Here is a 24,166-nt window from a genome sequence, read left to right on the forward strand (position 1 = left end):
CCGTGAGGAATTTTTATCCCCGCTCGAGTCAATTTCTGATTCCGCCATGGATTCGTCAATGTACTTTGCTTTCTAATTGGATGGTCAATTTGTCAACTCTTTTCCAATCTACTTAAAACACGGACCAAATAACATGTTAATGTTCTCTTAGACATCTTAGCACATACAATTTGTATTGGAAGCTTCTTCCACGACTAGTAAAATTGTAAACATCTCAATTTGTCTTTTTTTTTTTTTACTCTACCGTAATTCTTTAATTCCATCAAAATTACAAAACTTAAAATTAAGTATTTCCGAAGACGGGTAACATCTCATGATTTTCATTACAAGCTAAAAACAGGATAAATATGACTCATTTTAGACGAAAATGTAACCATTTTAGATAAAAAGTTATCGGAATAATTTTCAAAGCTATAACAGTTTGTCATTAATTGGACACATTTTATCGTTAAAATGGCGACAATTGGTCCGTCTTCGACTTGACTACATTTTGAAAGAATTGTACCTTCATACAAGTTTTTACCCTCCATGCTAACAAAGTAACAATTGACGTGGTCAATGACTCTGGATTGCAAACAATAAAAATACTACAATTTAATCTCCCAAATTAGAACAACCTCAAAGCTGTGAATCAGGAGATATTGGCAACAAAAAAGGCAAATTGCCATCTTTTGTTTTTTGTCATGCACATGAAATTCATAACCAAAAATTAAAATGCAACTACTAATAATTATCAATCGATTAACTATTTCGCTCTATCCACAACCAAATTACATCCTCACATAAATCGTATTATATTTCTTCTTTAATTTTGTATACCTCTCCTCCTTCATGCGGAGGAGAGGTTATTTCACGTATTATTAATCAACTTCATTTATATGGCATGGACGACAAATCAACAATCACCACCACCAAAATGTGCCGCTAAACGACGCATAATGGTGGTGGCAGACCCCACACGTGAGTCAGCCGGGGCCCTTCAATATACACTTTCCCATGCAATGCAGGACAACGATGATTTGATTCTCATCCACGTCTCGAATTCAAATGCCAAAAAGGCCATATTTAGGTCCTTTTTTAGAAGGTATTCGGATACCGGAGCTGACGCAACATTCACCTTAGCTGACGCCGTAGAAGGTAGTGTCGGTGGTGGAGACGGAAGGGATGGTGAATTTTTGGAGATTATGAAAAGGGCTTGTGAATCTGCTCATTCGAATTCGAAGGTGTGGATTGAGAAGGTGGAACAAGGGAATATGGAGAAAGGTGTTGCTATTTTGCTAAAGTGCAAATTATTAGCTATTGATCTTCTTGTCATTGGACAACGTCGCCATCTTTCCTCTGTTCTCTTAGGGTATGTATGTCCTTCTTGGCCTCCGGCATCTCGGGTTAACAACAAATATAGTAAAAATAAAAAAGAAACAAAATTAACAATAATGACTTCCAATCAAACAAAAAAAAGGAAAAAAAATTATTTTTACGACAACAATTAACTAAAATAACAATTGTTTATGAATGATTTATAATGTTAAATTGATGATTAAGCGTGAAGACTGTTGAATGATTATAAGTTTTAAGTAAATATATTGAAAACATTAGGTAATTTTAAAAATAACGAGCTCAAACGAGCTCCCGAGTCGAGCCTTAGTGTGCTCGAACTTGGCTCGGTTTGGGCTAAGCTTAGTTCGAGCCCGAGCTCGAGCTCACTGATCTCGAGTTGGGTTTTGACCGAGCCGATCCCGAGGGCTTGTCGAGTAGGCTCAGTTCATTTACAGCCGTAATTATAACTTGCGCTTAGGTGTTCAAAGGGGTAATTGTTTTTTTAATCATATATCTCGATGAGATCGATTTACGTCTGTACCAAGGTTAGAATATGAATTTTTCAAGTTCAACCATGGTTTTTACATGAAAGTTGGACGTGGAAGTTTCACGTCCAGACCTAGGTTTGGACATGAAAAATACATGTCCTAGAGACCTTGACTAGATAGAAACCTAAATCTCGTCGAGATGATGTGATTAAAAAACACCTCAATCAGGTACTTGAGCGCAAAATTATTCCCTTAAAAATTTTTAACTCTTAATCGTCAAATTTTGCTCATAACCCGTTGTTGAACACATCGAACTAGAAGAAGTTAATTATGTTGTTAATGTCTGATTAGACTGATTTCAATTTTTCATTTTGTTTCTTACACTTTTTTTCCGGATTGTTTGTTGTTAATTATCGTCCTATCTTTTTAAAAATGCGAAGGTAAACAACAATATTATCATGTAATTTAATACTTGGTATAAATTTGTATGAGTAGGCCAAGAAGAACATCAAGTGGAGGAGGGCTAAGAGGAGTAACAAAAACAATAGACACAGCAGAATTTTTGATAGAACATAGCCCTTGTACTTGTGTGGCAGTTCAAAAGAAAGGCCAAAATGCTGGATATCTTCTTAATTCCAAAACTCACAGAAATTTCTGGCTTCTTGCATGATCCTACTATCTACTCACATATGACATACATATATTTGCCATATGCTTATTTGCATAATTGCAAACCTATATTATATTTTTTTCCTCAAAAATGAGGGTCTTGAGAAATATGATCGCGAGAGTTATCAAAAACAAATATGACCAAGAGAATTTAATTATTTACATATGTATTTTTTTATTTTTATTTTTGAGTTTCATAAACAATAGGTATTGTATTCAAGCAAGATGTAGCATGCATGAAACTAGTGAAAGATTAAACTTTGAAATAAACTTGGTTTGAAATGGACCCTTATGTTAACATTGAAAAAAAAAAAATAAGTACATTTGGAGCTCATGCTAGGGTAAAGAGATGCATTGTAGACGACTTTTTTTTACCTAAAAGGCGGTATGTTATTTAATGAACAAAATTTTGGTGTTCCTCTCTATTTTTTTTATAAAATTGTTGTAAATGATATTATTGTCGGATTATATTTTGTATTAATTGAGGAAGACAAAATTAAGATTATTCTTTTTTACTCGTACCTTAATGATCGGCGGTCAATTATAATGAATTTTGGTTTTGTCAAATAACTTTATTATGTTACAATGAAAGACTATTTCTCTTTACCTTTCTAACAAAAGGGTGCGGCTCTTCTTCTAACATAAAAGCTCAAATTTGATGAAAGACTAATTTTACTTTTAACCTGAAACAACTTTCTTTAGTTTTTCGATTTTAGGCTTATTTTCTGTTTAATTTCAGCTCTCATTCAGCTCATTTCAGTTCACTTTAATTCAACTCGGCTCAATTTAGCTCAGTGCAGTTCAGTTCAGCTTATTTCAGATCTATTCATCTCAACAAATTTCAATTTAGTTCAACTACATTCAGCTCACTTCCGTTCAATTTAACTTAATTATTCAGTTTAATTCAGCTCTATTCAATCAAAAAGAACGGTGGCTTAATCAAAAGGTTGTTCGAAGTTTAAGTAAAATCAAGTCCAACAATAACATATAAGAGCAATAGCAATAGCAATAGTAGAATTTTCTATAAAGTTCTTCACATGCCATGTCATAATACACCAACTCCAGGCTAATTTCTAAGAATTTTTGTTCATAATAGAAGAACTTTATATAAAGTTTTTAGATGAAAGAAACTATAAAATGAATAACTTTAAATGGTTTCACACATTTTAGAAAGCTATATTTATTGGTTGTACATTTTCCAATATTTATAAACTTGGTTCTTATTTTAGAACTCGGTTCTTAAAAATTCTTAAAAATAAGAACCAAAATGCAATAGAAGAATTTTTAAAATAAAGTTCCTGGTGTAGATACCTCATTTCTGCACCTCTCGCAAGCCACTCGGTGATGATTGGGCCGCATGTTTGGTACGCGGAACGATTTCTGACAGTTCGTAAGTTTATCGTCAAGTGATCGCTCAAACACTTATGTCTACCTCTTAATTGTCATCTACGTGCCGATACGGTCGTTTTGGCAGTAATTAGAGTACATTTGGAGTCCGGGTCCAAAAAACCGTCTTCATTTTCTAAAACCGAGTCAGGATGTTCTTCAATGTTCCGGATATTTCTATTCCATATTTCGCAATCTTTTAATCTTTGGCAAATAATTTCCCATAATATTCACACAAAATATTAAGTAAAACAAGATTAATCCGTTATTCCATAATAAAAACGCGGAAATATTTCTTCCGCAGGAGGAAACCACTTGGGAAAGGACGCAGCAGGTGTTGTGCCTCTTCCAAAAGACGTAGTGCCTGCTGCGCCTCTTCCCAAGTCCTTTTCTGCGTATTTTTTCGTATCTTTTCATATCTTTTCGAGATTCACTTCCAAAGCTTCTCCGAAAACCCTAACTTCCTCCACGTGATTAGTATAAATAGAGACCTTCGGTCTCACATATTTCTCACGCGAGTGTCCGCCCTTCTCTTCTCCCTTTGCATTCTAGACCATGTTTTTACTTTTTAGCGTCTACGTGCTTGAACTTTTGACCACGTAAGCTCGGATCCTTCTGAGTACCAGCCTCGTTTTGCATGACCGACCAATTTGACCAACTCCACCATAATCAACTTTAATCAATCTGTTTAATTTCCTCTTACGAGGGCACTTCGTCTACATTCGAGTCGAGCATCACTAAACGTATACTTAGTTCATCTCGTTTCGTCAAACATGTAAGTCTGAGGGTGTTTAAATCCTATTTTATAACTTTCTTTACCTTTTGTAATCATAATGTAAGGTTTATGTCGAAAGTATTTCTAAAACCTATTTATAAAACCATGCTTTAAATCCTTTTTTTACAAATTACCAGAAGATGACCGTCGAGAAAGGACGCAGCAACTGCTGCGCCTCTTCGAAGGGACGCATCACCTGCTGCGCCTCTTCGTGAGGCTGCTACAGTTCCTGCTTCCTTTCTTCTTCCTTCGTCTTTTGTCAATTCGTTTCTTTTAATTAGTTTGTTTTTCGGTTCTTTGATATAATAGCATAATAATTCTAACATGTAATATATTATTCATAATCCATTGTTAATTAATTCGACTTAAATCCCTTATAACCAATATTTGCGGGTTTTCGTCGTTAAAGTCAATCCGGGTTTTAGAGATTCGATTCATTAATATTGAGTCTCTGGAATTTGATCTTTGACATAGTTGCATCTGTTATTCATCGTCACCATCGTTAATTCGTCGCTAATAATCTGTTTAACCTAAATAATTTAGTTTGTTTAATTTGTTAATAATCCATTAATCTTGTATATAATTAGTCCTAATCGGTTTCATCCATGTTTATTGCTTTTATGACCATTAATCGCATGTAAATAACCTGCTAATCACTTTCATCCGAGTCAAATAATATTAAACAAGCATTAAATTCACCAACGAATATTAACGATTTGCAATTCCGGCTTCACAGCCAGAACTGAGCCAAGGAACGGACGCAACAACTGCTGCGCCTCTTCCAAGGGACGCAGCTTTGTTGCGCCTGTTCCTGGTTGATTTCTGTCTCTGAATTCCGTTGTTGCTTTGACCTAGTTTGTTAATTACGTATTTAATTAACTATTATTCGTATTGTCACCTTAATTCTTGTTCGTTAATTTATTTATTCTTTCTTAAATTATCCGTTTTAAATGTACTTTCGACATAAATCATTAATCCAATGTAGTTATTGTATTTTCTTTATTGTAATTTCATTATTGTATTTCTTGTATCATTTGTATGCCTTCACATGTAATTGAATTTAAATCCCTACTTTAACCCAATTGTATGATTAAATTACGTGTCTACCGACTTAGTATTAATTCTTACATGCTAGGATTAAAACATTGAATGTTGCATTGCATGCATATAATCGACAATATATCGAGTATAGGCAAGTTTCCCTAATCATTAGTAGAGGCCGCTATCGAGGCGGGCGGGATTAGGTGTTCGATCAAAAGAGCTTCCTAATACGTACCCTCACCCCTTACTCCAGATCTCTGTGAACATCCGTGTTCATTGGCATCCACGAGAGTCATTCTAGACATAGAATGCTAAGGGTAACGAGTTCTTGGTGTTCATGTCACTACTTTGTGTCTTGACATGGCACGAGGTATTCGAACGATTTCCAATTTTGCCACAATAAATTGGTGGCGACTCCACAAATGCAAACGCTTGTTTCCCAAGCGCCCCCGTGGGCACGCGTCCACAGTTTGGCGAGTCCGCTGGGGAGTAATACACTTACGTGTAGCCAAAAGGGTGAAACTTGAACAAGGGTAGGGAATAGTTTGTACAAGACAATTGCGGTTTTCATAACTCGGTCTTCCTAGATCGTTTCATTCGGCCTTCCTAGGCCCAACCCAACCTATTCAACCAATCGTCCCGTTTAAACGGTCCTAATTCTTATTTGGGCCTAAGGATGGATAGCGATTGACGTCATCCATACCATGGTACTTACTCTTGTTTGTATCAAGGACTTTCACTACTTGAGAAAATGGACTAGGAATCGGCCTTACTCTTGTTATGTACGAGCCTCTCCACAGACCTCGGGTTTGATTGTTCGGTATGGCAACCCACCCTTTAAACCAAAATCCTCTTAAATGCACTCAGCATCCCGTTATAATGCTTGTATAATGTTTGTACCATATGTGATCACCATTTCTAAAACAAACCATGACGATTTTTTGTAAAATCAAAATCATTCTTTAAAATGTAAAATTTCGAAACTTGGGCCTAATATTAGCGCAAAATCAGTCGAAACTCTGTCCAATTGTCGAGTCAAAATCCGGGCCTTAAAACCCATTTCAAAACTTCACTTCGAGTCCACTCCTACAACTACACTAAAGTTGACTAAGACCAATATTTTCAAGCTTGGTCATTTCCTCAAAACTCACTTGACACAAGTGGCACACTCCCACTTCTCGATTCAAAACATTTCTTTTCAAGTAAGTGTGCTAGAATGGTCGATCGTGTTTGGATTCGTCGTCGATCTCTTATCCAGTTTCCAAGATGCCTGAAACAAGCGACGCGAACTTCAACCAACTCCAGAATGGTAATGATCAAATCCTAGCCGCACTAGCTCGTCTCCAAGTTACTCAAGACCAAGTGTATGATCGCCTTGACACCATTGAGGGTCGAATATATGCCGTGGAAACAAGGATGCCTCCTCGAGAAAGTGAAGTGTCTGACGAATTTGTGAACAACTTCGGGGACGAAAGCCCTCCCATAGGTATGACTGCAGCTGAGAAACGACTCCAATACTTGAAGGAACAACTGATGTATCTCAAAGGGGATGACATTTATAGGGAGAACAATCGCAAATATGAGGCTGTGAGTTCCAAGTTCCCAACCAACTTCAACATGACGGATATCCCTAAATTCAAGGGGCATGAAAACCCTTTGAACCATATCCGTGCCTTTGAGGATTACATGTCTATCAAAGGCATTAAACCCGATATGTTCTTAAGGATCTTTCCTTCATCTCTTGACACCATCCCAAAGCAATGGTTCTATTCGCTAGAGCACAAGAAAATCGTTACCTGGGATGACGCCGCAATCGAGTTTGCTAAACAATACGTGGATAATGCTGAAATCCAAGTCAACATGCGCAGTTTAGAGGTTCTTACCCAAAATTACAAAGAAGGTTTCACCGACTTCCTAAGTCGGTGGAGGAAGACTAGTACTCAACTTGTTGAACGTCCGGATGAAGCTACCCTCGTAGAGAAATTCGTAGACAACCTAAAGCCCATCTATGCAAATCATTTGAGGTATCAAAACATTAAGACCTTCAAAGATTTAACCGTACTAGGTACAAGGATCTAAGATGACATCCATAAAGGGCTCTTGTCCAAAACGATAGGTCGTGGATATCAGGGCTCAACAAGTCGTTCTTACGGCTCTACTAGCAAAACTGATGAAGTTAACCTTCTCGAACCATCTAAGAAGAGTACCCCTCCAAGGAAATTCACAAATCTAGGGGACACATATTCCAACGCTCTGAAAAGGTTGATGAAGCTGGGTAAACTTCAACCCATAGGCCCTGCACCCAAACCAGAAAAGAAGTCCAAATTCTGGGATGAGAATTCGTACTGTGAATACCATAGAGGTAAGGGACATGATACAGAAAAATGCTACAAACTGAAAAATGTACTTCAAGATATGATTGAAGAAGCCCAATAACACTCAGAATCGTCTTGGAGTTCTGATGATTACAAGTGACGAATCTACCTTAGATTGCTCACATCTTATCTCCCCAAAGGAGGAGGTAATCAATGGGATATGGACAGATAGCGAGGAAGATGTTTACCTCCAAGATCTTCCCTTAATCAAAAGCGCAGAAAGCATCATAGATGAGATCATTACCACACTGGGCACAGAAACTAACACCAATCAACAGAAAAGATGGACAAAATCGATCAAGTGGACAAACAATCAAGGAAGACTCTTTAAGCTCACTACTGGAGAAGGAGATATGTTCAAAGGAGAACCAGAAGACGATGAATTTGAGTCAGAGTCAGAGTCGGAGTCGGAGTCGAAGTCTAGAGAAGTTCCTAGAGAGTCTCCTCCTGTCGTCATTCTCACCCCCCTCGTTTCTCCTAGCTTAGTGTCAAGTAGCAACACTAGTTCGGGAAATGTCCCAACCGCTGTCCCTTTACCGCCACTGACTACAGATCAGATGGCTTCTTTGTTTCAACTTTTCTCAAATCTTAATATGAATAAATCAGGTTCTGCTTACTCTTCGTGTTATCTTGAATGCAATTCTGTTTACGATGATGATGAGGATGACCCAGACCCAGACTCAATCGAAATACCTCCCTACATAGCCAAGAAATATTACAAGAGGGAGAAGGGGGACCAGTGATAGAGAATACTAAACCCATCAACGTAGGAACTGAACTAGAACCCCAAGAACTTAGGATAGGAACAACCTTGAGCGCCACCGAAAGGGCCGATTTCATAAACCTTATACACGAGTTCAAAGACGTTTTTTCTTGGTCCTACAAAGATATGCCAGGGATCGACATGGACATCGCAGAGCATAGAATCCCAATCAAACCAAGTTTCAAACCCGTGAAACAGAAGCTTCGTCGAATGAGGACAGAATGGGCTCTCAAGATCAAAGAAGAAGTCGATAAAGAATTCAAAGCCGGGTTCATCAAAGTTTCCGAGTACTCAGACTGGGTAGCTAACATAGTACCCGTACCCAAAAAGGATGGGAGAATCCGTGTTTGTGTTGACTTTAGAGACTTAAACAAAGCAAGTCCTAAGGATGACTTTCCTCTACCACATATCGACATATTAGTGGATAATACGGCGGATCACGCGTTGCTATCCTTTATGGATAGATATGTAGGAAATAACCAGATCAATATGGCCTTAGAAGACATGCATAAGACCGCTTTTGTCACTCAATGGGGAACCTATTTCTACACGGTTATGCCATTTGGGTTAATCAACGCCGGAGCTATATACCAACGCACCGCAACTACGCTCTTACATGACATGATTCATAAAGAAGTTGAGGTATACGTAGATGACATAATTGTCAAGTCCAAGGAAATAGAGGGACACATTGTGAACCTTCGCAAATTCTTCTCAAGGCTACGAAAGTACAACATGAGGCTTAATCCCCAGAAATGCGCATTCGGAGTAACATCTGGCAAACTCCTGGGATACGTTGTTAGCCAACGAGGTATAGAAATAGACCCTTCAAAGATCAAAGCTCTAATCGAAATGCCGCAACCTCAAACAGAGAAAGAGGTTAGAGGATTCCTAGGCAAGGTGCAATACATAAGTCGATTCATATCGAAACTCACCATGATCTGCAAACCTATCTTCAAGAAGTTAAAGAAAATGGATCACACCATGTAGGATGATGACTGTCAGAAGGCTTTCGAACGAATCAAGGAAATACTAGCCAAACCACTAGTGCTCATGCCACCTCAACGAGATCAACCTCTTGGTTTATATCTCACGGTAACTGAAACGGCCATGGGCACCATGCTAGCTCAAACTGTAGGAAAAGAAGAAAGAGCCATATACTACCTTAGTAAGAAGTTCTTGGAGTACGAGTGCAAATACACACCACTCGAGAAGACATGCCTCGCTCTTGTGTGGGCAACGAAGAACCTACGTCATTACATGCTTAGCTACTCCGTCAAAATATTCTCCAAAATGGATCCTGTCAAATACCTCTTCGAGAAACCCGTTCTCAATGGACGTCTAGCAAGATGGACTTTGATGCTCTCAGAGTTCGATCTCAAGTATGTTCCTTTGAACCTTATAAAGGGGCGCGCCGTTGCCGAATTCTTCGCAGAAAATCCCATCAATGATACACAAATGATAGACACCTGGTCGTTTCCGGATGAGGATATACTCCAAACGGATGTAGACTCCTGGGACCTCTATTTTGATGGAGCATCGAATTTAAGAGGATTTGGAATAGGAGTGTTACTCATTTCTCCTGAAGGCAAGCATACACCAATCTCTGTCAAACTCGACTTCAAGGTGACAAATAACGCTGCAGAATACTTAGCCTGTCTCATTGGATTGCAAGCGGCAGTAAGTTTAGGCATCAAGAATCTTCGAGTACATGGGGATTCATCTTTGATCATCAATCAAGTTACGGAATCTTGGAAAATCCGAAGCGAAAGCTTGGCACCTTATCAAGTCAGAATAGACCAAGTAGCCCAATTCTTCGATCAAGTGACCTACCTAAATCTACCTCGAGAAGAAAATCAATTTGCGGATGCTCTTGCAAAACTTGCATCTTTAATTAATATGCCGGATAGCATGGTAGAAATGCCTTTATGTATTGAACGACGATCAGAGCCAGCTTATGTGCACCAAATCACCGATGAAGAGGAAATTGCGGAGGAACCTTAGTTCCAAGCAATCCTAAATTTCAAGCTCAATGGCACCTATCCACCAGAAATGGACATAAGGGGACAACACGCTATCCGCTTGCTAGCTTCCCAATACGTTCTCATGCAAGGAGAACTATACAAAAGAACACCTCTTGGTGTAATCCTACGTTGTCTTGATCATTCACAGGCACAGAAAGTGATGGAAGAAGTCCATGAAGAAGAATGTGGCCCTCACATGAGTGGACCCATGATGGCAAAGAAAATCACACGTTTGGGGTATTATTGGACCACGATGGAATCTGATTGCATCAAGTATATAAGACATTGCCATAATTGCCAAATCTTCGGGAACGTGCAACATGTCCCTTCTTCATTGCTTTACACCATGACATCTCCCTGGCCCTTTTCTGCATGGGGAATTGACATCATCGGCAAGATCACTCCTGCCGGAACAGGAGGTCACTGTTTCATCCTAGTAGCAATCGATTATTTTACTAAGTGGGTAGAAGCGGCTTCCTACACCAGGCTTACAGCCAAGAACGTGGCAACGTTCATACAAACCAACAGTATCTGTCGATATGGTTCCCCGCATGAGATCATCAGTGACAATGGATCACATTTCCAAGCTGAGACTGAACAATTGCTAGCCAAGTATAAAATCAAGCATCACCACTCCTCGCCATATAGACCACAAACCAATGGTGCAATAGAGGCAGCAAACAAAAATGTTGTCACGATCCTCAAGAAAATGATTGACAACTATAGAGATTGGCCAAGCAAGATACCCTTTGCTTTATGGGGATACCGTACGTCTGTTAGGACGCCCACTGGGGCTACTCCTTTCTACTTGACCTACAGGATGGAAGTCGTACAACCAGTCGAGCTAGAAATACCATCCTTGCGTATTTTACTCGAAAGTCATATCCCAGAAGCCGAGTGGAAGAGGGATAGATATGAAGAACTCATCCTCCTGGATGAACGAAGGTTATGTGAATTACATAATGTGCAAACGTATCAGGCGCGTATCAAACGAGTCTTCAATAAAAAGGTTAAGCCAAGAAACATCAAAGAAGGAGACTTGGTCCTAAAGTCAATCAGGGCTCTTTTACCTGTCGATCCACGAGGAAAATTCAAACCCAATTGGGCCGGACCATTCCTAGTCAAGTCCATACTTTCAGGGGGCGCGGTTAGGATCACTGACCTAGATGGGAACGAATTTGCCAACCCAACAAACCTTGACCAACTGAAACATTACTATGCCTAGAATAGGAGCAAAAAACGCGCCTCGCGTAACCTCACGTGTCGCTCTTGTGGCACGAAATAAACGGCCCCTGGCCAAGCTGAATTAAGCTAATGTCATCTTGCTCTTACATTTTGACAATTTTTCATTCTCATATCATCAAATAAACTAAATTGCATTTTAGGAGTAAGTAAAGCTCATGCTTATTTTCTAAGTTCATTACAAGCTCTTGCTTAGAACAATTATTCTTTTACATTTACTCGAACTACGCGCAAGGGTTTGATTTCATTTTTCTAAATGAATACGTAGGCAATCCTTCACGGGATACAACCCATTTACTTGTCTTAAATGTAAATAGAAGGATATTTGTGAATGCATTTGAAATTCGACAAGAATAATGCAAATAAAATCGTAACGGTTTCATAGCCAATTAACCTTTTTATTTCATTTCTAATAATAGTACGCTACATAATAAAAGTAAATAGGCTAGGATTCTAAAAACCCCACCTTCTTATTACAATAATAATAATAATAAATAATAATAATAAAGACTTAGGCTACTCTTCCATTTTCCCTTTGCCTTTGTCCTTTCTGTCAAATTTCTTGTCCCGACCTCGAGCCGGACGCTCTTGCGCCACTTCCGACCTAATAACCAATGGTCTCTCTCATGGTCTTGCTTTGCCATTTTTGTCAACTACCATCTCGACGGCATGAGAAGTCTTTGGTTTCTTCGAAGGATGAACAACTCGAAACCCGGCTTCTTCCTCTCCCTCAGTCAAATGCTTCTCCTTCTCCTTTTCCACCTCACAAACCTTGTAGTTAACAGGTTCGCGCTTCCTTAATCTCTCGCGCTCCTCCGGAGTAGCAGCTTTCCTCCACCGCAGATAGGAATCTGACACCCATAGAGAACTGACAGAAGAATTCAAGAACCAAATGTTCCTCTGAGCCCATTTGATGGCCCATTCTATTCGACTCTTAGTAGTAAGCGCCATAGCGTCTGCAAGGGATGTGTCAAGCTTCGGGATCATCTGCTTCAATCCAACCTGCCTCATCAACCTCTCCGGGAAGATGCATATCATAAACTCCAAGCCAGGAATGCGAACAGATTGGGTAGGATCCAAGGAAGATACTCCAGTGATAGATTTGAGATGCCACCATGGTACGATCCATCTAATTAAGGGGCCATCTTCACTCTTCAATTTGTTTTCCCAGTAATTGCAAACTCGAGTGAAGTCCACTATATAAAGCCTGGTCCTCATTGCAATTGAGCGAGCATGATAAGCAGGAACATTAACTGGGGGCTCGATCAATCGAAGACGCTCCATAAGCCAGACCTACCAAAAGCAGGTATTAGAAACAAAAAAACCGAAAAAAAAAAACGAAAAAAAAAAACGAAAAAAAAATCGAAAAAAAAAAGAAGAAAAAAAGAAAAAAGTTCTTTTACCTGCAATATAATGGGACTCTCCAAATAAGGTAGGTCGCGATTGGCTTTTCTGTTATCCAAGCCCAATAGGATCTCTCCTAAACACAGACAAGCTGGGCTCCTGCGCAGCTCCATTTGCTCAATCAAGCTCAAGAGACGAGGGTCACCTCTCATATCCTCATCCACATGCCCTTGAAGGACATATACATGTAATAGGCAAAATCCGAATGCCCTTCGCCTCGCAACATAAGAGACAGTGGGGTCAGCCCTATTGATGAATCGATCGATGAAATCCAACATTCGCACTCCTTTAGGAGTCACAAGACGGTCAACATCAACTCTTGCCAATCCAAGCAAGTCTCTAAACTTGTTCTTATACCCTTGAGAAGTGGAGGGAATAGCAGGCAAATGTTCCGGGTCCCAACCACCAATCGCAGCAATTTCCTCGGAAATGGGCAAATGTCGCCTCCAGGGAAGGCAAACACGTGATAATTCGGGTCCCAATAGTCAAGAGAAGCATCTAGGAATGGTTTGACTACCTTGATAAACTTCAAGCTCAAAAGCGATCCAAAATTATAAGCACCCAGGTCGTGTTTCTCCACATTAGAGAATTCATTTCTCCATTCTTTTAGACGAATTTCATGAGTATTCATAATATATCCTTATTTTGGGAACTTTGTGTAATAAGACGAATAAAGACGGAAGAATTATGTGAATAAAACCTCCCTCGACGTCTCTATTTATACTAAAAGTTGTTTCCTAAAATCCGTCAAAACGGATGCACTGGGGAACAGGCGCAGTAGGTGTTGCGCCTCTTCGAAGGGACGCAGCTCTTGCGGCGCCTCTTCCTCAGCCTTCTTTCTGTGATTTTCCGCGTTGGATCTTTCCTAAATTCCTCAACGAATAATTTCCTATTCATACGGGTTATTATTTTGGTAAATACTTCAGGTTGCCATATTTCGTGTTTCCTAATTGCACGGGCACTTATTTCGAGACGATATCGACATTTTCGTCATTTTAGCACACTTATACATTTCTTTTTAAATTTTATTTTCGGGGAATCATTTCACTCTCCTTCCACATTACGTTTCAAACTTATATGTTTTTATTTTTTATTTTTTTAGGGGGTAACCCTCCCTATCGTCCGGTCATTTCGGACCAAATTTTTGCATTTTCATTTCCGGCCAAATTTTTTGCACTTTTGAGTCATCGTTTTGCGCTAATTTAGGCCATGTGTACAAACGTATGTTCTATGTGATTTCTATGTAAATTTCAGCAGCATGACGGCGCAAACCGTCATCTACCAAACTTGTTCAAAGCTAACCTGCAGGTACAAACAAAGCAACCCAGCAGCAAAGGCACGCAGGCCATCATATATACAACCAAGAAAGTATATATACACCAAACTGGGGTCTCGAGCCCCAAAACAAGGCCCGAATGTCCAAAATGTGGGTCCTAAAATGTACAAATATACAAGAATACAGCCAAAAACAAGAAACAAAAAAGCTACTGCTGGTCGCCGTCTAGCTCGGCAACTCTCGCCTCGAGAGCAGCAACCTCGGCGTCTTGAACCTCGAGCTCCCTTAGCAGGCGAGCCGTCTCCTTCCGGGACTGGGCAAGCTCTCGCTCTAGCTCACGCTCCCTCTGCAAACAACAAGAACTGGCTCATGTCAAATCATTTCTAACATAAGAAAGATTAGAAAATTCAAAAATGAAGTAAACGGAAGGTTCATACCTGACGTCCTCGGAAGTCTGCAAGTGCCTCAACGGCAGTAGCCCGCAACCGGTTGGCTACCCTCCATAAAGCAACGAACCGGGATGGCGCAACCTGCATTTCAAAAGGAAAATTCTTAACGATTGGACAAACTCAAGCAAATGTGTTCTTACACAAAATTATACAAGTTAGAAGACTCACCCTCCCGAATCGATGATCGCCACTCGTCCAAGCCAGCATCTCTCACCGCCACGTCAAAGTCACGTAGCTCGGAGATCGTCGTCATCCCCGTCGTGTCAGTGTACTCAAGGATCTCGGGGTACTCTGGGGGCTCGATGCCCGCCGCCTCGACCTCCTGCAAAGTCAAATGATTTCCGTTAACCGATGATCGTTCATCGTATTCTCAAATAATCAAAAATGGAAGAGGATAAAGCACTTACCACAACCAGCCAGTACGCCAACCTCCCGTAGAGGAACGCCGAGTAGTCCTCACCAGGAAGAAGAAGGGCGTCGCCACCAACACCAGCCAGGTCAGCCTCCCTCTCAGCCTCAGAAGGCTCCCTAAACATCGTCCGAGGAGGATCAATGGGAACCGTCAAGACGTCCCGAGAGCACTGACGAGCCAAGCGCTCACCCAAGTACCACACAGGGCCCATCGACGTCCTTAGCAGCAGCCGACTGGAGCTCCTAGGTCGAAGGACCTCAGCCACGAAAGGATGAGCGACAGCGTACTCCTCCAAGGGCCTAGGCACCCACTAGAAAAGCAAACGAAGGGTCATTCTTATGATCAGTTCTAAAGTAAAGATGGAAGACAAACAAATGCAAGGTGAAATACTCACGCCGTCCAGCTAAAGAGCTTTCACCTCCCGCCGACAGACGTCGTGGAAGGAACGCTGACTCCTCGTGCGACACATCACCCAATCCCTCACAACGAGATAGGCCTTCTCCACCGGCTCCGTCCTCTTGGGCGCGAGGCCCGGAAAGTAGGAGTAGACCCACGCCTGTAAAACGAGATAATCAACAACGATCTTTCGTGATTCGATAAGAAAAAGAAACGATCTTTCATGAAATGAAGTGAAGGTTCATACCTCCAACAGCAGTCCAGGGCCGACAGCAGTAGGAGAAGTCCCCTTCTCCATCAACTTCGGACGAACCATGGCCCTCATGAAGCGGATGAGGACCGCAAAACCAACAGTGACCCAGTCCCAACGGCCCAGGGAGCTCAGGTCAGAAAGAAAGGGAAGGAGCTTCGTTGAAATCCTTTCTCCCTTGTCTCCAAGGTAGATCAAAGACAGAAACCACCAGAGCCACAAACGGACTCTCTACTCTACAGTGCAGGGAGAAGGAGCCGTCTCCCTCCCCTCGATCACCACCACCGTCGGGGTCTTCCCCACGAAGTAGTCTCGAACGTAAGAAATAGGCACCAAACCAGGTACCACAGCCGCCTTCGGCGCCAAGTTCCAGCCGATCAACCTCCTAGCCTCAGCCGAATCAATCCTCATGGCTGTCTCCGACCACTCCACCACCTCAGTCCCACACGGCAGACCAGAAATCAGGTCGTAGTCCTCTAACGTGACCCCCACCTCACCAAAAGGCATGTGAAACGTGGAGGTCGTGTCCTAAAACCGGTCCAAGAAAGCTCGGACGAGACTGAGGCTAGCCCGAAGCTTCCTCCTCGCGATATCCCTCCAAGCCTGCACCAAAGCACCAAACTCTCCCCGCTCGATCATGGCTCGCTCCTCGGCCGACAGCCTCTCGTAGAACCCCATCGCCGTCGTATAGCCCGAGAACGATCTGATGTTCCCGGCCTCCTATGTTGATTTGAAACAAAAGCTTTCTTTAGCTCAGATGAAGAAGAAAAGGAAGGACAAACAGAAATGAAAGAAGATGAATGAAGAGTGATGAATTCGATTTACGAAGCTCTTCACCGTCCTGTAGGACAGGTGACCCTCCGCAGCCCAGAGCAGGTGCATACTGTCCCAGGTCTCAGCCCACGCATGTGCTCCTCTCAGCTGGAGACCACCCCATCCCACGTTAGCCCGTCTCGGGGCCTCCTCGTCCTCAACAACCTCCACCTCTAGGACCTCGTCCACGGCAACCGTCACCACAGCGGTGAAAGCTTCCTCCAACGCCTCCTCAAGCACCTGAGAAGGGTCAACAGCAGTGTCCACGTCCATGGGATCTCTCCCAGATGTAGAAGCCTCATCACCTGCAACATTAAAGTAAATTTAGGCCGCGTCAAGTGACGACAAGCCTTGATTAGGGGATTTTCGAGTTTTCGGAGCTCCGAAATCGCTCTTTTTTCGCCATCTTTGGCAAATTTTCCCACAAACCCGTCCGCTCATGTGGTAATTTGGGTCAAGTCAAGCCTAAGTTGAAGCCTAGTCATGGGTTCGAGTCGGAATTTCGACAGCATTTCGTTATAACGACGATTATGCCCTAGAAAGCGCCCGGAAAAAGCCATCACCAATCAAAATTCCGAGATGTTAGGAAGTTTACCCATCATACAAGGAGTCCAAATATCAAGTTTCGCCACAAATGGGCAATCCTAAGGCTATTTTCGAAGCGATTTACGGTTTAGCTGTGAAACCGTCTCAATTTCACTCAAATGCTCAAAACTCAACGAAAATTCGAAACAAACATATGGTTACGATCCTTATACTACCAATTAGTCATTTACAAAGCCAATTTTTCAAGGCAAAATCGTTTGGGGGAAAAGCCCCAAATTTTTGACTAATTAGGGTCGAAACCCTAACTTTGTCGATCCCATTCGATTAAATACGGAAGATAAATGCAAGATTAGTACACATACCTCAATTAGTCATGGCAAATGCAAGCTTTTGGATCAAATTTTGACGAAAATGGTTGAAATTTGAGAGAGAAATTGAGAGTTTGTGTTTCAAATAAATGAAATGAACCCTCTGTTTCATCGGGTTTTTACGCAGGAAAGACACGCCCAGGAATAGATGCAGCAGGTGCTGCGCCTCTTCCAAGGGACGCAGCTCTTGCTGCGCCTCTTCCTCATCTTCCCTTCATACGAATTTTCAAAAGTTCATTATGAGTTCGTTATTTCGTGGGCCCATCTTTGGTGCGCCTCTTCCTTGATGCCATATCATATATTTGATCCGTTTGACGTATATTCTCCGCCCGGACCCGCATTCTCAAGCCAACTGCAAACTGCCACATATTATTTTTATCCAAGACCTAGCTTGTCACAACGAGCGTTCCTTCTTTGACAGATGTTTCGACACACCTCTATTATGTTCCCCCAGCGAGAGTACACGGATAGACATTCCCTCTCGAGACATGGAGATCAGTTCCCGATTATGTTCCCCCAGCGAGAGTACACGGATAGACATTTCCTCTCGAGACATGGAGATCAATTCCCGATTATATTCCCCCAGCGAGAGTTCACGACAGACAGTCATTCTCTCTCGACACATGGAGATCAACATCGACCCCAAGCGCTTCCGAATTTTGTTTGAAGCTGACCACAAGCAGATTTCTCCCAGCAGTTCCAGACTATGTCCTGCTGTCTTCTCCCAATATCGCGTTTTGTTTCCCCTGGAGTTTCAAGGAATTTCAGGTATGGTCTCTTCTTATGGCTGGCGAGCCTTCTTACGTAGTCTAATGGACTTTAAACGACCCTCCCCGATAGTCGACAGACTCTAAAATGCTCCTGACGACAGTTCCTTGGCTCAGACCCCTTGAGCCGCCTCGCGTCGCCATAGTCGTCAGGTTGTAATCTTCGATTGACCTGATGGATATACTTTACCTTTTGCCTTGTCCAAGCCTCAGTCAAAGTGGGGGCTCTTTAGATACCTCATTTCTACACCTCCCGTAAGCCACCCGGTGATGATTGGGCCGCATGTTTGGTACGCGGAACGATTTCTGACAGTTCGTAAGTTTATCGTCAAGTGATCACTTAAACACTTATGTCTACTCATCTACGTGCCGATACGGTCGTTTTGGCAGTAATTAGAGTACATTTGGAGTCCGGGTCCAAAAAATCGTCTTCATTTTCTAAAACCGAGTCATAATGTTCTGGAATGTTCCGGATATTTCTATTCAATATTTCGCAATCTTTTAATCTTTGGCAAATAATTTCCCATAATATTCACACAAAATATTAAGGAAAACAAGATTAATCCGTTATTCCATAATAAAAACGCGGAAATCTTTCTTCCGCAGGAGGAAACCACTTGGTAAAGGACGCAGCAGGTGTTGCGCCTCTTCCAAGAGATACAGTGTCTGCTGCGCCTCTTCCCAAGTCCTTTTCTGCGTATTTTTTCGTATCTTTTCATATCTTTTCGAGATTCACTTCCAAAGCTTCTCCGAAAACCCTAACTTACTCCACGTGATTAGTATCAATAGAGACCTTCGGTCTCACATATTTCTCACGCGAGTGTCCGCCCTTCTCTTCTCCCTTTGCATTCTAGACCACGTTCTTACTTTTTGGCGTCTACGTGCTTGAACTTTTGACCACGTAAGCTCGGATCCTTCTGTGTACCAGCCTCATTTTGCATGACCGACCAATTTGACCAACTCCACCATAATCAAATTTAATCAATCTGTTTAATTTCCTCTTACGAGGGCACTTTCGTCTATATTCGAGTCGAGCATCACTAAACGTATACTTAGCTCATCTCGTTTCGTCAAACATGTAAGTCTGAGGGTGTTTAAATCCTATTTTATTTATTGTTCTTTACCTTTTGTAATCATAATGTAAGGTTTATGTCGAAAGTATTTCTAAAACCGATTTATAAAACCATGCTTTAAATCCTTTTTTACGAATTACCAGAAGATGACCGTCGAGAAAGGACGCAGCAACTGCTGCGCCTCTTCGAAGGGACGCAGCGCCTGTTGCGCCTCTTCGAAGGGACGCAGCGCCTGCTGCGCCTCTTCGAAGGGACGCAGCGCCTGCTGCGCCTCTTCGAAGGGACGCAGCACCTGCTGCGCCTCTTCGTTAGGCTGCCGCAGTTCCTGCTTTCTTTCTTCTTCCTTCGTCTTTTGTCAATTCGTTTCTTTTAATTCGTTTGTTCTTTGGTTCTTTGATATAATAGCATAATAATTCTAACATGTAATATATTATTCATAATGCATTGTTAATTAATTCGACTTAAAGCCCTTATAACCAATATTTACGGGTTTTCGTCGTTAAAGTCAATCCGGGTTTTAGAGATTCGATTCATTAATATTGAGTCTCTGGAATTTGATCTTTGACATAGTTGCATCTGTTATTCATCATCACCATCGTTAATTCGTCGCTAATAATCTGTTTAACCTAAATAATTTAGTTTGTTTAATTTGTTAATAATCCATTAATCTTGTATATAATTAGTCTTAATCGGTTTTATCCATGCTTATTGCTTTTATGACCATTAATCGCATGTAAATAACCTGCTAATCACTTTCATCCGAGTCAAATAATATTAATCAAGCATTAAATTCACCAACGAATATTAACGATTTGCAATTCCGGCTTCACAGCCAGAACTGAGCCAAGGAATGGACGCAACAACTGTTGCTCCTCTTCCAAGGGACGCAACTTTGCTGCGCCTGTTCCTGGTTGATTTATGTCTCTGAATTCCGTTGTTGCTTTGACCTAGTTTGTTAATTACGTATTTAATTAACTATTATTCGTATTATCACCTTAATTCATGTTCGTTAATTTATTTATTCTTTCTTAAATTATCCGTTTTAAATGTACTTTCGACATAAATCATTAATCCAACTAATGTAATTATTGTATTTTCTTTATTGTAATTTCATTATTGTATTTCTTGTATCGCTTGTATGCCTTCACATGTAATTGAACTTAAATCCCTACTTTGACCCAATTGTATGATTAAATTACGTGTCTATCGACTTAGTATTAATTCTTACATGCTAGCATTAAAACGTTGGATGTTGCGTTGCACTCATATAATCGACAATATATGGAGTATAGGCAATTTTCCCTAATCATTAGTAGAGGCCGCTATCGAGGCGGGCGGAATTAGGTGTTCGATCAAAAAAGCTTCCTAATACGTACCCTTACCCTTTACTCCAGATCTCTGTGAATATCCGTGTTCATTGGCATCCACGAGAGTCATTCTAGAAATAGAATGCTAAGGGTAATGAGTTCTTGGTGTTCATCTTGACATGGCACTACTTTGTGTCTTGACATGGCACGAGGTATTCGAACGGTTTCCAATTTTCCACAATAAATTGGTGGTGACTCCACAAATGCAAACGCTTGTTTCCAAAGCCCCCCCGTGGGCTCGCGTCCACACCTGGTAACAACCTCAATGCTAAGAACTATTAATATTATTGCTCTAAGGTGTCTATTATTGATGTGACCATAATTAGAGCATATTTAGTCCCCGAATTAGCCTTGTTCCCATGCTTTTTAGTGCATATTTGGGTCATTTATTGTCTTTAATCCTTTGTTTTGCATATTCTTTGAGGTTTTGTTTCCTTGGTAGGAAAGGAGTGCAAACCTTGCATTTTCATGGCAAAATAGTGCTAAATTGATTGAATTCAATGACCAAGCATCAAAGAGAAGACAAGATTAGAAGGCCTTTGTACATACTATAGTAGATGGGTAATGATGAAAAAAGATCCTTGCATCCCCGAGGAAATCCTCAAGGATTTTATGAAGGGAAAGGAAGAAAAGAAGAAAGGAAAAAGCTGTAAGACAATCCGAGCGGATTGCCCACAATCCGCCCGTCCAAGAGGTGCAATCTGAGCGTCTTCCCCAGCTGGACGCCTGTCCAGAAACACCACAATCCGCCCGTCCACCCCTCGAATCCGCTCGTCCAAGACGCCCACAATACGCCCGTCCCGTGCCCTGGACACTCGGATTGTGTGTCAGCCATTTCGTCTTCTACACGTTTCATGAAGGATGCGCATATTTTTCTAAGACCGGCGAAAAGGAGACCGGAGTCTGCATTGAGACCGGCGATTCCTCAAGGACTTAATCGTCATTTAAGCCCTTAGCAAACCCTAATTTATGTAACTAATCCCCACTATAAATACCCCATTAGGCTAATTAGATTATCATGTTCTTCTTAGCAATCTCTAGTGTAGTTTATATCAATCAAATCTCTCTTTAATCTTGTAATCAACATTTAATCAAGTTTTAATACAAATTTCATTTCCTTAATCTCTCTTTGGTTCATCTTTCATTTTGGGTAATTGAAGATTATTTGGGTTATTATTGGGAGATTGACAACCTTTCAATCAATCATCAAGTACTTCTATTATTCTTTGCTTTATTATTGGAATCATTAGTAGGTATAATTCTCTTAATCCTTTTTTAATTATTGTTAATTATCTTCATTTATTCATCATGTTTTACTCTGTTGGTGTGATTGACAACCTTGCTAGCATATTCAACATGATAATGAGTGAGTAGTTCCTTAGCTAGGGTTAATGGGTAATTAGGGGAAACCAACTTGGGGGATGATTCATGCTTAAATTAATATGTTTTCATAGTTTATTTGCTTGCTTGTTGTGATCTCAACTTATGCACATGTTATGTTTGATGAAATGCGAGCCTATGAATCCTTGCATTTTTTACCTATCACCTATCTTTTCAATGAGACTTGTAAGACATAAACCAACTCGAGTCTCATTAGACCATGCATATAGTTGAGTAGGGAAGATTAAGTCGACTTGTAGGTGTTGTACAATCTAATCGATTCGGCTCCGGAACCCAAACTTTCCTAGGATAATAATATATAAACCAACTCGATCCATCACAACAATAATTGCTTGCTTATAATTTGAGAATATGTTTGTATGATCAATTCCCATGAATCCCCTATGACCCCATGACACCCTAGTGCCTTTTATCAATTGTTTACACCCATTTTTAATCATCTTGCTTGTTTACTTTTATTGCTATTTCGTTTAGTGATCTTCTACTTCAAACTCCAAATTGTGATACCCTTAGACACCACTAGTTGCAATTGAAAATCTCATATCAATTCCCGTCCCTTGGGATCCGACCTTTACTTGCCTCTTTACTAATTGTAGAGTTGTTTGTGGAGTTATAAATTGTGTTTTGGTCTAGGTGCTCCTAACGACAAGTACCGAAAACTAAACCTCCAAGTGAGTCCGATCAATTATCTACTTGATTATCTAATCATTTGGAGAGTTTTGACTGATATTTGTGCATTAAGGTGTACAAAATCAAGGAAGACTCGTATCTATCTAAATTTTAATAGTAAATTATTAGGTGAAACAGTTTCACATTTTAAGAAGGTCGATTTGTATAAATTACATTTTTTATTAATAGAAATAAACAAATGCTCTTTTCCAAAAACAAAAAAAAAAAAAAAAAAAAAAAAAAGCCGTCTCAACTCGTGAGAACATCTTATTCTAAAATTGGTGGAATCTTAAACCCAAGTTCGTTGGTATATACTCCCTCCGTACCAGACCAAATGTAACACTTACTATAAATGGACCTACCACACCAAAAGTAACATTCCTTATTTGGCCCACAATATTACCAAGTTATCCTTATACCCATTTGATATTTACAAAAAATGTCATTACATACCCCACCTACCAACCCACAATTAAACCCACAATTACATACCTCACCTATTTTTTCCCTCTTTACCCTTACTTTTTCCACTTTTTCTTAAATACTCCATTTTTTCCTACGTTACCTTTGGTGTGATGCGGAGGGAGTATATAAAAAGTCGGACCTTTTCAAAATAGAGCTAGTCTTGCTTGTGACGGGCTAATTTCGTCACAAGCTTGTGACCTCTCACAAAAAGGGAGAAGGGACAAGGTGGGGCACCCCCCATGTGCTTCTCACTCACCTCTCAATGGGCATTTTGTGAGTGGAAACGGTATCCATCACAAGTTTGTGACGGATATCGTCCGTCTTCAATGAGATTTTGTGTTCAAAATAATGTGACATTTGGATTGAGAATTAGCCTTTCAAAAGGACATGCATGTGAATAAGAGCTTATGTCTCGTGACCTCCTAGGCTC

The 24,166-nt window shown here is 40.8% G+C and overlaps 1 protein-coding gene across 1 annotated transcript; it reads left to right on the forward strand.

The window, feature by feature from the left end:
• The first annotated feature begins 699 nt into the window (after positions 1 to 699).
• Positions 700 to 2,994, forward strand: LOC141638532 (uncharacterized). Its single transcript, XM_074447942.1, has 2 exons — positions 700 to 1,351; positions 2,301 to 2,994. The coding sequence occupies exons 1-2, from the start codon at positions 879 to 881 to the stop codon at positions 2,473 to 2,475; spliced, it is 648 nt and encodes a 215-aa protein (XP_074304043.1). The 5' UTR covers positions 700 to 878; the 3' UTR covers positions 2,476 to 2,994.
• Positions 2,995 to 24,166: the final 21,172 nt, after the last annotated feature.

This window comes from Silene latifolia, unplaced genomic scaffold, assembly GCF_048544455.1.
Source record: "Silene latifolia isolate original U9 population unplaced genomic scaffold, ASM4854445v1 scaffold_20.1, whole genome shotgun sequence".
NCBI classification, from domain to species: domain Eukaryota; kingdom Viridiplantae; phylum Streptophyta; class Magnoliopsida; order Caryophyllales; family Caryophyllaceae; genus Silene; species Silene latifolia.

Coding starts and splice junctions, on each gene's coding strand:
- LOC141638532 (XM_074447942.1), top strand. CDS start 879: ATGGCATGGACGACAAATCAACAATCACCACCACCAAAATGTGCCGCT. Junction 1,352..2,300: donor CTTTCCTCTGTTCTCTTAGG/GTATGTATGTCC, acceptor TTGTATGAGTAG/GCCAAGAAGAACATCAAGTG.